The 16,488-nt window shown below is 37.6% G+C and overlaps 2 protein-coding genes across 3 annotated transcripts in view; one reads left to right on the top strand and one right to left on the bottom strand.

The window, feature by feature from the left end:
- The window catches only part of LNX1 (ligand of numb-protein X 1), a 66,321-nt gene extending 59,507 nt beyond the window's left edge, over positions 1 to 6,814 (top strand). For both annotated transcript variants that reach the window (XM_008927448.3, XM_008927449.3), the window contains exons 9-10: positions 4,902 to 5,060; positions 6,113 to 6,814. In XM_008927448.3, coding sequence (XP_008925696.1) covers positions 4,902 to 5,060; positions 6,113 to 6,248 — 295 coding nt within the window. In that variant the 3' untranslated portion in view covers positions 6,249 to 6,814. The remainder of the gene's footprint in view (positions 1 to 4,901; positions 5,061 to 6,112) is intronic.
- Positions 6,815 to 7,693: 879 nt separating this feature from the next.
- FIP1L1 (factor interacting with PAPOLA and CPSF1) overlaps positions 7,694 to 16,488 on the bottom strand; it is a 40,562-nt gene continuing 31,767 nt past the window's right edge. The window contains 3 exon segments of the mRNA XM_018069179.2: positions 7,694 to 8,016; positions 8,756 to 8,893; positions 13,053 to 13,272. Coding sequence (XP_017924668.2) covers positions 7,869 to 8,016; positions 8,756 to 8,893; positions 13,053 to 13,272 — 506 coding nt within the window. The 3' untranslated portion in view covers positions 7,694 to 7,868.

Raw genomic sequence — 16,488 nt, 5'->3', positions numbered from 1 at the left:
GATCAGGTTTGTGATTGATCATTAGGTACTATCAGACCTTTCAGTCTTTTCCAGCATGAGTGCACTTACCCTTTGATTGAACTGATTCTCCAAGGCCCACATAAGACATCTGAAGTCCTTCAACCAGTTCTCTCACTAGGACATGTATCATGTTAACTCGTTGCACTCCAGGCTGAGCATTTAACCTTTCCCTATCTAGCTTTCAGTTTGCTTTTGGCAAGGATCACACCTTACTAGATATTAAGGTACTGTCACCAGTCTCATGACATTTTCCAGGCCGTCAGAGAAAATTACTCTCTGTCCAAATAGACATCCGACAGGTCTGTCTTGGCAAAAGTACCCAATGTGCTGCTATGGGGCAAGATGGTGAAGAATCACCTACTTTAATTAAAACCATTTATTGGAGGGACTGCTCCAAGATATGCGAGTCTAAGAATGTTTAGTACAGCAGATGAAAAAGTAGAAATCTCAAAATGATGATTATAGAGGACCATGCAAGGCACTTGGGGAGATTGGCAGGAAGGGCACACCTACATAAGACAAACTGAACAAATAGAAGAGGTGGTAAAACTAGTAGGCCAGGAATAGGCATGATTTAAAAAGGAGGAGGCTGGATGGTGGATTATTTAAACTCTGTTGAGAAGGTAAGGATGTGGCTCTAGACAAGCCCTGGCAGTTCAGTGTGTGTATCTGTTCACAACAAAAGGGTGGAGAGAGCAGAGGCAGCCTGACCTCATAACTTAGAGTGGCAATGTTCAGGCTCAGGAAACCAACAGGAGAGGGTCTTTCCTTCTGTGTTCCAAAAACATGAAAATCACTTGAATGGTCCCATAAAAACGTGCTGAGTTGAACTAAATACTAGAGCATGTCTACAGACCTCTGCCCATGACTGATGAAGTTGAAAACAGGCTAACATGAAGTTGAAAACAGGCTAACATTAGTAATAGTTACATGATTACATGATTAAGAGTAGCTTACTGCAAATGCCCATTTTTATTAGAACAGAACTCTCTCCTTTTCCCAGGGACTGCAGGCATATTACAGAGATGGTCACAGACAAGAGACACAAATAATGAGAGTTATAGAACTATACCATTTTTCTATATCAAGTTGGTAGCAGCAGAATCAGACAAGTTATCTGATCCCTCACACTGAAGTTCAAAGACTTGGAAAAGCCATCTTACATAATTTAACATTTGTGGATCTCACTTAAATTTCAGTCCTTTCCTTATGAGATATTAGAATTGGCTTTTGTTACTTTTGTATGGCTTAATAATGCATAAACAGCTCCTCTGTTCTTTTTGTAGCACAGTCCAATATGTGGTGGTTATAAAATAGATGCACATGTGCATCTGACATCTGTCAAAACTTGGCCTGCATGCGAGCAGAGGGGCTGTGGGCTGGGCGTTTGAAGGAAAGAGTGATGCAGGACCTTAAGCATTCCCACCTGAAGACTTATTTCAGGGTAGCAAATTGAATTGTTTGTTGTTGAGGAAGACAGCTCTCCTTTATTGGTAGAGGGACATGGTGTTGTGAAGCATACAGAAAGGAAATAACGGGGAACAGCTGGTGAAAAATGTTTCTCAGCTCTGTGATGCTGCTTCTACTCTTGCTTGTTTTCCCGCTCTCCTTTCTTTGCTCTCCTCACGTTTCCTTCTCTCAGCTAGCACTTAAAAATACTTTATAGATCATCCTGTCATAACATTTACAAACATTAGTACTTCACGAGTGCTTTTCTTCATCTGCAAAGTGAGATGAGAAAGATAGGAGGTGGCCAAAGTCATTAAGCAAAACAGGGGTAGAACAGGAGGTAAACTATGAAATTAGGACAGAAACTCCTCCAAATTAACTTAATCTGGGTTCTAAGGCTCTGATGGACGCAATTCTCAAATATTACTATACTCTACCACCACTTGTGTACTGTAACAGGACAGGGGGAGGGAGTTACGCTTTTTATAGCTGCTATTGCAGTTCTCCTGCAGTTGGGCTGGTTTGCATTCCCAGAGCATAAGGCTACTCGCATTTCATGAAAATCAGCAGGGAATCATACATTTAACTATTTGAAAATAGGCACTTGAAAATTCTTTGTGCATCAGTAACTGATGCTCAGTCATAGTATTTTTTAGGATGGGACCCTGTGGCTAGACACTGCAAACTGCCAAATCTCTCTCTGAGACAAGTTCATATGTAAATTATTCCTTGTTCTCATCTTTTGGAGTGTTTTGGAGGTAGAAGACTGCGAGCTGCTCTCTTCTAAGGCAGAAGGGGGTTCTCTTTAGTCTGGTTGCAGTTTAGTGGGTTATGGCAGTTTGACTGAGTCAAAACACACAAACTGGGGCTTTTACTACCACAGAGAAATAACCTACTCAAACACACTGTGCATCTTCAGATTACAAGTATTTATTTTATTTTCTCTCTGTGGCACTTTCTAGACTTGTCTTTATGATTATACAGACCCAAATGAACTCACTCCCTTTGGGCTGCTTTTTGCTCAGGCAGAGCAGGCATCTCTGCTTAGGCACTGAACTGTTCAGAGCAAGCAGTACCTGCATTACATGCAGCTCAGCTTTGCACATCCTGCCTGCCAGCATCCTTTTCACATTTCTGACAGTGCTAATAAATACTTGATGGATGGTGCACTGCCATGCTTATACTCAATCCCAGAGGATGGAGATAATTAAAAATCAAGTTAAAGGTGTAAACACCTCCTAGCCACTCCTATTCTGTCAAGAGTCATCTCTAGCTATGGCCAGTGTAATGGGTTGCATTTGCCTGCACCAACACCCACAGCAGGACGAGAGAAAATAGGAAGAGTGAGAGAACTCAAGGGTCACCCATTACTGTTGTGGGCAAAACAGACTTGGCTTAGGGAATTTTTTTTTTCATTACCAATTTGGGTATTGGAAACCAAAGATGGCAAACCTGTAAACACTTCAGAAAGCTCTTTCCTTCCCTTTTCAGAAACTCAGCATCACACCAGCACCTCTCCTCCTGATTTCCTGGTCTCTGCTGCCTTGTTGTCACAGCAGGTTATATTCTGTCCCTTTGGCAAGGCAAGAGGCAGTGCAGGGCCTTGGAGTCAGGATAGAGTATTGCTCTGTGCTGTTCCTTGTTTCCCATGTGTTTCGTCTTCTCTGGCAGTGAGAACAATCCCAGTGCTAGGATACTGTGTCTATTTTACTTAAATTCAGCATACACCTTGACAGCAAAGATGTATTTATGCTTTCTGGACTGATGGAGACCATGCAACTGATAACCTTACAGACTGCATGTACAGAATGCACATAAGACTTGTTTGGCTTCATTGTGTTTTCTCCTTCTGTCTTTACCTGCTTGTCTATTACTTTTCTATGGCATTAGGATTCAGCCGATCACCTTTCCACTTCAGGAATGTACTCCTTAAGGCAGTGAGTGTAGAACCAGGCAGCAGAGACCCCTGCCCCCAAAAATCAACACTGAGTTATAGCACTAATGGCTGAATCCTGGCATCACTTGGTCATGACCTTGATAAGTACCATCAAACATAGAGGATTTAAGTGATTTTGCACATTGAAGAAGTCCACAGATGGTAAAGTAATAATGCCTAGCTGCTGAGGAAAGAAGCACATGTCACCTGTTTCGTACATTAGCGGCCAGTGAATTCTTGTGCAAATATTACATACCTACCATCCTGGCAGCAAGCAAGTATTTGTAGGTCCTGGGGGACTAATCTAGTATTACTATAAAATGTTGCTATGAAAGACAGCAAATGCACTATTTGACAAACACAATTTTAAAAAAGCTAGACATATTGGTCTTTAAAGGCTATTTGTCTTTCTACAGAAGTGTTAGCTGCTTCTTAGAAACCTAAAAAGTCTCTGAATAGAGCTTGTAACAGTTGCTTGCTGTAAGCCAGCCTATATTTTCAGATAAAGAATAGCAAATGGATTTTCAGCCTGAAAATTCAATCATTCCTGGATACATTGCTAATGATGAGCGAGTTAAGTACTATGGACAAAAGTTTCCATCGCTCACTCTGTAACTAATGAAATTAATTTGGTTAAAAAAAAATGTAACAGAAAAAGTACTGAAATGAATGTACTCAGAGCAATAGGCAACATATAAGAGTCTAATAACACTATTCTTGCTTTCCCCTATTCCTAGTTTCAGCTATGCTTTGACTCAGCATAACATACAGTATCATAAAATACATTCAAAAGACAAATGGAGGGAGAAGTAGATTTCAGCTCTGTTACTGTAAAATGCTGTGTTAATCATTACAGTGAGGAGAAGTTATCTTGAGAGCAGACTCAGTTCTCCAAAGCACTGACTGACGTGGATAAGTTTCTCCCATCTTCCATGCTGTGACTTACCACATTACTTGACAAGAAAAACTCAGGATCCCTTCTTCCACCAATACTTGTCTTTGTGTCATCTCTGTCATTTTTGTAATTCATTCCACTGGCCTTAAAGTTATTTAGGTTTGATATGCACTACAGTAGTAAATAACGGACCACTTTGACATAGTTAATCGCATGCAGGCTCTTATCTGGACAATAAACAAGAAATTGGACTGTACAATGTAAGTGAAATAGAGGTTTTTGGATTGCTGATTTATGAACATGAACTCCAGTCTTAAGTGCTGTTCTCCATCACACCAACTAAATAATTTGCCTAAAATTTTACCGTATAAACCAACCAATTTAATACTTTAACCCCAAATTACTTAGTAATTTTACTTTCAGAATAACTGGTTGTGGAAAGCAGAAACAGAAGTGTAAGTATTTAATACAGTGGTACTATGGTGCTATTTTGCACCTTCAAAACACTCTATGGGTGCACAAAAAGGCAGATTCATCATGAATGGTTCATCAGAATCTGAAGTTAACTGTAAGACATTTAATTAGACTGGTTTGTTTCAGGTATTTGTACAGCTGCAAAGAAATCGTATTACGAAGAAATACATCTGGAAGTCTTGGCTTCAGCATTGTAGGAGGTTATGAAGAACTTACTGGAAACAAACCATTCTTTATCAAATCCATTGTTGGGGGAACACCAGCATACAACGATGGCAGAATTAGGTAATGATAACTATATAAACAAAAGTAGCATTTAAGTAAGTTTTTCTTCTCGGTAATTTGTGTTTTTTTCTAAAAAAACCACCATGTTTCATGAAGACAGTGGGGGAGGGGGGAAAGGACTCATTGATACAGAACTAACTCTGACAAATCTGGAAACAGGACATAAGTATCCTGAACTTTAACAGATCTGCCTTCATAGCAGAATGTTTTCAGATATCTAGTAATCACTACTATATGAATAAAGATAACTCAGTTTGATCTCTGGGGTAGTACAAAGCATGCCAGCACAAAGAAGTTTTCCCACATACCCAGCTCTAAAAAACCCCAACCAAAAGCCTTCCCTGCAAACACCAATACAAATTTAAGAGAATAGATGCACAATTATGGTGCAAATTTAAATCAACTAACAAGCCTTAAAACATAAGTTTACTCAGAAAATGGATCATTCCAATATCTAAAGAGGGCCTACAAAAAAGGTGGAAAGGGACTCTTTACAAGGGCATGCAGTGACAGAACAAGAGGGAATGGCTTTAAACTGAAAGACAGCAGGTTTAGATTAGATACTAGAAAGAAATTATTTAATGTGAGGGTGGTGAGGCACTAACAAGTTGCCCAGAGAAGTTGTGGATGCCTCACCCCTGTTCAAGGACAGGTTGGTTGGGGCTTTGAGCAACCTGGTCTAGAGTAGAAGGTGTCCCTGCTCACAGCAGGGTGGTTGGAACTAGATGATCTTTAAGGTCCCTCCCAACCCAAGCCCTTTTATAATTCCATGATGATAATTCCCATCTGAAAGAACTATATCCTGTTTTCTTTCAAATATGTCTAATTAATTATAAATTTGTAAGAAAACCAAACAAGTGAAGTATTTTTCACCTGCTTTATTATTCCCTTATTCATGAACAGTAGTTAGCCAGAGAAGAAACCATTGTACTCATTTCTACCCTTTCCTCCCAGCTTAAGGACATGCTTTGGCAATGTTTAAATTTGCAAACATTTAAGATAAGAAATCACCTTGTTTAATTGTTATCTTGCATTTGCATTTGTTTTTTCAGATGTGGTGACATCCTCCTTGCTGTCAATGGCAGGAACACATCAGGAATGATGCATGCCTGCTTGGCAAGGATGCTCAAAGAACTGAAAGGAAAAATTACTCTCACAATTGTGTCCTGGCCTGGCACTTTTTTATAAAACAAGTCTTTGTGGAGAGTATGACAAGTAATTTAACACAGGGGGGAAAAAAAAGGAACATCAGTCTTTGCTTTTTGGGGGGCTCAAGTATGTATTTATAAAGAAAAGGTTTGTGAAACTTCAACCTGCATGTCAAGAAAAGTCAAGTTTAGGCAAAGCAGCAAAACCTGTCAGAAAGTCACTTCAGAGTGATCTAAGCTACAGACTTAACTCTTTCCTTCCCTGTGTTCTTAAGGGTTTTTTGTTGTTTTTTTATACATATATATATATCTATTTAATGCATTATGATAATAATGAAATTTAAGGAGCAACAGCTCCTGCTCACCCACTCTATTTTGATTTACAAAAAGAAATCCATGAATAACTTATGGAAAAATTTCTTGCAATTTTTCTAGTTGCAATAATCAGGTGAAGGGTTTTATCCAACACATTAATAGCACTTTGATTTTGTGTACCTTTTCATGGTCAGCATGAAAGCTGGTATTTTCAAGACTTTCAAGTACTGTTTGTTAGTCTGTAAAACTGTGAATTAAATTTCTAAAATAATTAAAAATAATTGTAACTGTGTACTTGTACAGACATTATTTTCATCCAAAACCAGATGACCTCATTTCCCTGGTATGTTTTGATTAATACTATTAAATCTGGGATTTTTATATAGAATTACTGCTTTTAATGAAGTACACTTCACCCTGCTATTGTCATGGAGTAAGTCTTCTAGATAGCGCCCTGACTGGGCAGTACAACTTTTGCAGGACCACCATATCAATCACACTTGATACTGTTCTGAATGAAGTAAATCTGAAAGTGATGATATGTCTCTTAAAATAGTTCTTTGTCTTTGAAAATTACCCACGTTCTACAGTCTTATTTTTGACTCACAAGCTTGCACTGGGAAGAGGATACGTTTGTTAATCTTTATCATGTTAAGGACAGCTGTTCCCCTAGAACAAAGACTAAAATGAACTTTCTCTTAAGCCACTGAAAAGCAGCAGGGATGATTATCCAGCTTAATTCATCCTTATGCACCCACACAAACCAGACATAATTACCAAGTGTATCATCACCACATTTAGTGTTCCATTAGACTAAGAACAATCGGCACCTTTCCCACTTTCCCTAATTTTTTTTTTGTTTCACCTTAATACAATACAAGGTTCTTGAAGAGTCTGCAATTTCTGCCTGCCCCCGTAGTAACGGATGATGTTTCCAAATAGGACTCCAAAAGCTAACTAAACCCACACTGTTCCAGATGTTGGCATATAATAAAATGAATGCACACTGTTTCTAAAGTCAGTAAAGGAATGACCTTCCCGTTGGCTTATGGAAAAAGGAAACAATTTAATACAAAGAATTTAAGCCCTACTTATATTGTAAGAGCATAAGCCTCTAGCTTTAAGATGTTTTCTCACTGTTTCTTAAAAGACAAAGTCAGTCCAAGAATCTTAACATGAAAAATTCAGTCTTTTATTTTCAAAAAAAACCCAAAGTAACCTTTGATTTCAAACTAACAGAACAAGATTAAGAGCAAATTATTATAATTCCCAGAAAAATAACAAGATTTATAGTAATCTATTTCTGGCACTAATATATATGCAAGTAGGCAAAAATCACACAAGCCTATTCCACAGGGGCAGCTTCAGTGTTTTCCTGTTCAGGAGCAGGTTCACCACTGGCTTCTTTTCCTTCTTTGCTTCTTTTGGATTTTTTGTGTTTGTGCCTTCTGTGGCTGTCCCCTTCTTCACTGTCGTGACGACGTCTGCTGTTACTAAATAAAGAGAGAGAAAATGTGCTTCAAACACTTGACACTTCAGGCCCCATTTAATTACAAAGGACCAAAAAAACAGCTTCTGCATTCATATTTGAAAAGTGGCACCTGCTCCCATTCCACCTCAGAGCACTTGGATGTGAGTGCCAAACTGAATTTTTCATTAAGCAGTACATACATCCACCAACCCTGTACTTTTTGTTGGGAAAATGGAATGATTTTTCACATTTGTAACCCCTATTCTAATAGCAATACTTTTAAATAATGTCATGTCCCTATTGGCATTCCTTAACAATTTGACATTCTTGTTGACCACATTTCCTGGAGATAACCTTAGTTTCTAACTTAAAATGGATCATGTAGAAAAATTTCCATCAAGTGACCATGAGGGATATTTTACTAAGAATCACTGCTGAGTTCTTTTGTTTATGCACTGAATGTCAGCTTCACTCCACCTCTTTCTGACCAACCATTTTTACCCTTCTTTCCCCAAATTCATAATTTCTGTTCACCAACCAAGACTGTCACATACACCATTCAGTACGACGTTACCCAGGGCCAATATTGCTTTTTGTCTGTCCCCATTTTATATGGCAGATTTGTTCCAAGCAGCACACTTGAGTGTTTACAGTCTTTCCACAAAACTCCAGTTTGTTTGGGGTTCTTTTAAAAGTATACTCTATTTTTTTTAAACTGGGCAACTCTTTCATATCTTATTAAAAAAAAAAAAAAATCAAACCTTCGAGATGACTTATGTCTAGTCTCTTCTTTCTCTCTGTGTCTCCTGTCTCTGTGTCTGTCTTCTTTCTCTCTACTTGTTCTATGGCGGTCGTACCCTCTTTCTGCATAGTCTCTGTATCTGTAGCGTTCTTCATCACTGATTCAAAAAGAAGATATTTTCAGGACAGTAACACCAAGCAATACATATATATTAGAAAAAAAAAGAAATTTTTACTCTCAAGCTACATGACTGGAAAATCTTAATATTGTTTCTAGGTGTCTATATGAGATCCACAATGCTCAAAGGACATTAAAGCTCTTCACCTTACACAGTAGACTTCTGTAGTTAGTGCAATTTTGAAAGGAAATTGTTCAATAAAAACAAAAGAAAAAAGAATACAGCAGTGTCCCATTATGTTTGTACAGGAGTTACCAAGCTGTTAGCTTCAACCTGTATCTAACTGCAAATGAAATACAATCCTGCATAAACTTCAGCAATGTCTTCAGATCAGTGTATGTAACACTCAACACTTATCAGCATACTTTTTGACTATTACACCATTTGGGTAAATTAGATTAAATTTTGATACACTCGATCTATTTCCTTACATCAGCTTCAAGAAAATGAAAAGTTGGATACAAAGAGACTGACAGTAAAATATACTCAGTGGTTTTGAGTTGCTTTTAAAATTAATTTTTCTCCAGTGCCAATGCCATCTCTACTTCCACTCCTCTGTTGGATTACCTTGACTGCTGTCCTGACACAATGCTGGTAAAAACCCCTAAATATTGCAGGTTAGGCAAGATTTTAAAGGCTTTACTTAAAAACATATTTTCATATTTTGACTTGGTGAAAAGGGTAGTTCCAAGAGTTCAGTGAAATTTAAAAAAAAAAAATTATAAGAGCACTATCTTGGTTAGCCAACATCACTCAAATCCTACATTAGCATAGCTTAAAAAGGCATGATCATTTAATCATTTCTCTACTAAGAAAATCCTACCCAGATAGTGTCCAGCATCATTTAATAGCACGACCTCAATGCAAATGAATTTAGCGTAATTATTTATATATATCATGTGAAGTCTTCTGTAACCATAGTTTGGCAGAAGATCCCCAACAAATCCTAAAGAAAAGCACAATGCAACCAGGCTTTCTGAGCCAGTAATGAAAACAGGAAACAATTTAGATACTATCAACTTGACAAAAGGCAAGTGTTTTGTCTTTGCCAACATTTACCATTAAAGAAAGTATCTTCCTGCAGTCCCTGACAGCAGCAGAACAGATCAGACAGATTACACAAGGAGAACAGCTCAAGTCTAAAGAGATTTCTCATGTCCTGGAGCAGTGAGAACTTAGATCACACCAATTTTATCTCCCATAACTTGGATCCTCTGGCCGTTTCCCAAGTCAAGACATTACATTAATGATTACCACAGCTATGCATGAAAACTCAGAGTGAGAAGGCAGAATGTCTGAAGCAACAGCACTAGTCTTTCTGTGAAACTGTATAATTATATCATTAAGCAAACTTCAAAAATTAGCAATTTAAGAGACTGCAGAGAAGCATCAAACACCCCACAGTAAATCTTGCTTTTCTAAGGGACACAAAATTATTCACACAACAAAATCAGGAAAACTACAGCTATTACAGAACTCAAAAGTTATGATTTGCCACTGAGTAATACAACTTCATTGATTTTTATAACGCATTTATAACTACAGATCTGAGAGTAGGCTGATCACATCCTGCAAAGTACATTTGTGACCAGATGACACAGAATCGCAGACTGACTGAGGTTGGAAGGCACGATTGGAGGTCATCTGGGCCAAATCGCTGCTAAAGCAGGGCCATCAGGACAATGTCAAGACTGGTTTTGGATATCTCCAAAGATGGAGACTTCCCAGCCTCTCTGTGCAGCTACAGTTTCCTCTCAGTATCTGATATTGCTTCCCAAAACTAGTATTTTGACAATCTAATTAAAAAGTTAAAATCTGAATGTGTAGCACTACCTTCTGATAATCTTGGCATAAGAAATCAGATGGCTACTTGTAGACTTATGGCTTGGTTTCAAAGATGAACCCAAAACCTTTAACGTTAACCCACAGTCTGCATCTGTTCTGTTACACAGCTATTTTAAAACACTCTAGAAAAGTTTAAAAATATTATGGATGCTCCTTTTTAAACCTTATTTTGGCAATCTATGAACAAACCATGACACCTTGTTAAGTGTATCCGAAAATAAACGACTTCTATAAGTAAAGTAAAAAATCAGTTTGCCAAGATCAGTATGTTGGGAACTTTCAGGAACACTCTAATGCTGCTCAGTGCGTTTTGACCTTAATCACACACTGATCATGGAGTCTCTTTCAATTTGCTGACTGTCAGGACACCAAGTCCTATAAAGCTGCTCTCTAGTCAGACAGACCCTTATCTGCTCTGCTGCATGGGATTACTGGGCTCCAGGACCTTAGAAATACAGTTGCTCGGGTTTTAGTTTGTTGTTTTGGGTTTTTTTTTTCATTTTTCAAATTGCTGAGGAAAAACCACAAAATGGTAAGATATCAATGAAATCCCAAAGTCTACGTTTTTAGTCATAACTAATTGACTAAATGCACACTTTCCTCTGAGGATAGCAGGGTAAAAGCAAAACAAAATATAAAGACAGCTGGAAGTTCAGCTTTTTAAACCGCATTTTGGTTATACTAATAGAATAAAAACAATTCCCATTTTTTTACAATTTTAAGAAATGCTGTAGCACAAACACAGGCTATTTATCTGGAAAACAAATACTAAAACCATTGAAAGCAGTAATTTCTGAGCAGTAAAAGCTAAACATGATGCTTACTCCAAATCCCACGAAAGTATTGCTTGATCAAAGTTTAAACAAAGAGAATATAAATAAAAGTTATAAATCCGTGCAGTCTCTAAAATAGTTCACATTCTCTTCCTCACAGCTCAATTCATTTTATTTTCTTAAGTGCACAGAATTGAAAATCAGCCTTCCTAAAAACATTATGTCTGCATGTTCTTTCTTAAGCCTCTCCCACCTTTTCTGTGATTCCCAAACCAACTTATCCTAGTTAAGGGCCTCCCATTTTCTTACACAGCCATGTGGCAACAGCTTTGCTACAGATGGTGGATAATTTAGTCACACAAAGTTGAGGCCTGCTCTTCCCCCTCCTTTACAGATAACTCTGGCAGCAGCACAGAGATTTCTCAAGGCCTGGAAGCTATTAAGGTTCATTTCAAGCACCCTTGAATGACCAGGGTTCTTTCTGGCCTTCAATCAAGCTGTCTGAGAAACAGATGATTAGAAAGGTCTTCAGTTGTCAGAAACTGACCCTGGAACATAACACATGCACACGGGAGAGGACATCACCACACTGGCATACATGGAAAATCCCCCATCTTGCAGTGTGCACCCAGCTAACAATCATCAGGCAAAAAAAGCAATCTCTCAACCGAAGTAATGTTGACTCTGGGTGCTCTCATTCCTCACAGCATAAAACCACTGGTAAGAACAATCTGCCTAATAGCTAACATATATATTCTGCAAAAATTAAAACTTAAAAAAAAAAAACCACTAAAAAAAGCATCAAATATTTACCCCAAAATGCTTAGCAAATAACAAGCAGAGGAAATTTAGAAAAATCTGGCAAGCCAACAGACCTCTGCTCTATGGAGTCATAGAGCATCGAATGCTCAACATTAAATGCTTTGTACTTGTGCACATGAATCACAGAACAGTTGCAGCTTTTTTTTTAAAGCCATTAGAGAGTTGAAAGCTGAATTATCTGCCATGATTTTAATCATCTGCATGAAAACGAAAAAAATTATTTCTTGACCTTGAAATAATAGTTTTAAAGAAGACAGATTATTATCCAGCCAGTTTTAACAACTAAATTAACCATTTTAGCAGGTAATAACAACATTAATTAAGGTCAAATGTTGCAACACATTGCTCTTTGCACCAAATCCGCAACTAAAATTCATTTAGTACATCTACAGGTTTTTTCTAGACCTACTGATGTCAGAGATGGGTATCTTAATCATTCTCAAGGCTTAAATCGCACCTTTAAACTGTAAAGTGCTACGACCAGTTTGGATGTTTACTGTCCATTTCTTTCACTTCTGTTTTACATTTAGAAATTTAGAATTACAGTTTCCAAGGGAAAAGGGTGAAGGGGAGGAAGCCACACCCTCTAGCTCTTTGGAATATACAGCTGAACACTACATTTTAATGTTGAAGTACACTATTTAAAACAGACAAGGGTTTTGAACAGAGTTACAGTATGGTTAAGACATTTCACTAACCTGTTGAACGCACTTGAAGATGGACTGTGATCTCGGTCCCTTTCCCTGTCTCTGGTACGTTCTCGATCTCTGTCTCGGTCCCGGTCACGATCCCGATCTCGGGATCGCTCTCTCTCACGTTCCCTATCTTTCTCTCTTCGTGCATAGTAATCCCATTGCTTGCTGGTGTCTAGAAGACTAGACCACGAAGGTGCAGAACCCGCAGGGTGTGGAAAGGTGACTAAAAAGAGAGATGTAGGTATTAGAAAGAACAAAATTAGAAATCATACAGAAATTGCAATACTACTTATGCGCGAAAACACAGAGGTTTGTCAGCCTCCTCTGATGACGTTTTTCAATTTTCCCCTTTCAAATTAGAGTTAATTCTAAGCAAACACCACATTTTTTCTATGATGCTAATAAAAGCCTCTGGCCCTCATTTAAATACTTCTTATGACGATGTATAGAACCAGGATATATACCCCAAGGACTGCCTAAATACTTTTGGAAAAAAAAAAAATTAAAATATTGTGCAAAGATCTTCTGAAAGAATCTGATTTTATGTGGTCAAATGGCTTTGTTTTGGGGGAGCAACAAAACAAAAATAACCACGAACAAAACTGCATTTGAAACTTAGTTGTTCTGAAACCACAGTTCAGAAAAAGAAGCAAAAAGGATGCTTCCAACTTTATATTTAGATGCTACTATTTTTATCTTTCCCTCTTTAATATCACTGTATTTAAAAGTGATATACGTTAGTTATAAAGTTCTCATTCACTAATTTATATTCTATACTGTGCTTTGTCATGCTTTTCTGATTAGAGATGTAACAGGAGCTTTAGATATAAATTTAATCTGGGAGAAGAAATAACATTCCCACTTGTGCTTTGTATGATGACATTTCTGATGAATACTCAGGACAACCACCACCACTAAAATATAATAGTTTAAGAAAATTAAGCATAGTCTTAATCTAAAAGATGATATGCTTAAGAAGTTAAGAAGGAAGACACAACACTGTCTCAAAACCGTTTTTTAGGGGGCTAGCAATGGGAAGAGAGAGGGAAGATGCTTCTTTATTGCTTTCTGCCAACTCCAATGTAACACATAATTACTATTCCTAATGTCCCAATTATTCTGTCCTGCCCTCCCTCCCCAGAAGTCCCATGAATGCATCCTGTAAAAAAAATAACAAAGTCTGAGTATTTAGCTGGAAACAGCACTCTCTAGCGGACTTACAGTACTGAGGACTTACTTCTCCCTTTCTGTTTATCTGCCTTGCTAGCTTTCCTAACTTTCAATAAATCGTTTGTTTTGAGCTCCACTTCATCATCTATAATATGAGAACAATATTTACTTGACTTCATGGTGTCACAAAGAGATTAACAGTACAATTAACATAAATATTCACTGAACAATGTAAAGTGTGTTACTGATACTGTATTTAAGACTGTTGAGTTATAAAACCAGTGGCTTCTGCTGACAGCTATGTTCAGGCTGCCTTGCCTGTAAAGTCTGAGATATTCCTGCCCCAGAAAGCTTTGGCAGAAGCTTAAGACAGCAGTTTGTCAAGCATCCAGAGGAGGAATACAAAAGACCTTTTGAGCAGGCAGCGGAGCAAGAAAAAACATTTCATTGTTAAAACACGTTTGCAATGAAAAGTATTATAATTCATTAAAAAAACATTTATACAAGGTTTTGCCACTAATAAAATGCTTGACACTGTTTAGCTCCAGGTCTACAGACAAAATGAAGGGTTAACAGAAAAAAATGCCCAAATACAATATTATGCTGTTCATTATATTGCCGAAACCTGAAATTCTTCGAAGGAAAGCAGCCAGAAATAGCAAAAAGACAGCTGGACTTTAAAGACTGCTAATTTCCTTGACTTGCCACTATGTCAACAACACATGTATGGTCTATGAGACACTGGCTGCCAGAGCATTCTGATCTAAAGTTTAAACTTAAGTTTAACTTTAAATCTATACTACAAAACAAATATTAATGATAGTATAAACTTTTACAATAAATTTTGGTTACTGCACCACATCTGGAGTAAATCTCATCAGAGAAAAGTATGTTATTTCCACCCCAACAACATGACATAAACCAGTAATTTGACACTGCATTTTTTTATCTAGATTTTCACCAGGAATTATTCACAACACACAAGAAGCTTATTTTTTAATATGAATTGGTGTTCTGCACTTACTATACCAAATGAAGTAATTTGTCACTTCTACTATTTTTACATGGATTATTCCAATAATTTCTGCAAGAAAATAGACACTTGCAAAATTTAACATTGATTTTATTTTTTAAAATAGGAAGAGAGCTTTGAACAATTAATAGTTTTGGAGACTTGAGTCCTGTTTTGGAGATTGTTTAAAAATTTAAAGCTTCACGCTGTCACAGTGTAAGGCAAACTGTTTAATGCATCTTCTTTGTGCCTCAAAAAATACTGACTCTGCAACTGTTTCTGTAACATTAAATGTCTTACAAGTTCATAAGATATAAAGAACATTTAGAGCATGGAACAGAGAATTGCTTGAAAAAAGACCAAACAAGCATACAGTACAAGTTGCTTCAAATGCAGCTCAGTAAATTTCAAAGATCTGACAGCAAAGGTAGCACTGAATTGTGGAAGATTTAAGAGCAAACTGACAAAACCACATTGATGCAGTGGAAGAGCACAAAGACAAAACAGACGTTCTTGAAGCTGCAAGTTAAGAATGTAACCTTCCTCATGGGCTTGCAATGGGAAACATGCCTTTTCTAGGGAAAAGACACCGAAGTATGAGCTGAGGAATTTGTATAGGCAGAAGAAAGGCTAGAACATTCCATTTGCTCATCTTCCCCAACAATTTCACCAGGAAAACTAGGAAATAACAGACTGTCAAAGATGACAACAGGTTGGAGATTCAGCACTATCATCCAAAGCAACTATTAAATAAATATACTTAGTGATTGTTAATCACAATGATCATCTGTACTCTACTACACTGCTGAGCTCTCAACATATTAAGTTCTGATGCACAGAGAGCACTGGCAAAATGCTGACCAGTGACCACACTGCGCAACAGGAACAGTGAGAGTATGAAGTTGGCCAGGAAAACATCTTTCACTAAGAGACAGCAACAGCAATAAAATGTCACTGAGCCTCTACAGATCCAGAAGTCCATATGACAGGGACAGCTTAGAGACAGACAATTTGCTTTGTGAAGCAAATACAAAATTTTACCAGGCTGTAGAAGACTGGGAGAAGACTGGGAAGATAGGAGCAGACTGTGCTCCTTGGTCTCCATAAACCACATAAAAAGGCAAACATAATTTTTTAAATCCTGCTGAACAAGTTCAAATTCAATGTTGGCATGACCATGATAACAGTTATCTTTTAAATATCAGTGCTGCAAAAACATAAGCATGCCATCACCTCTGAAGGTCAACATAAAACTTG

This window comes from Manacus vitellinus, unplaced genomic scaffold (assembly GCF_001715985.3).
Source record: "Manacus vitellinus isolate BGI_N305 unplaced genomic scaffold, ASM171598v3 scaffold_0_pilon, whole genome shotgun sequence".
Lineage (NCBI taxonomy): Eukaryota > Metazoa > Chordata > Aves > Passeriformes > Pipridae > Manacus > Manacus vitellinus.
The sequence above is the reverse complement of the archived record's forward strand: the minus strand, read 5'-3'. Positions and strand labels throughout refer to the sequence as shown.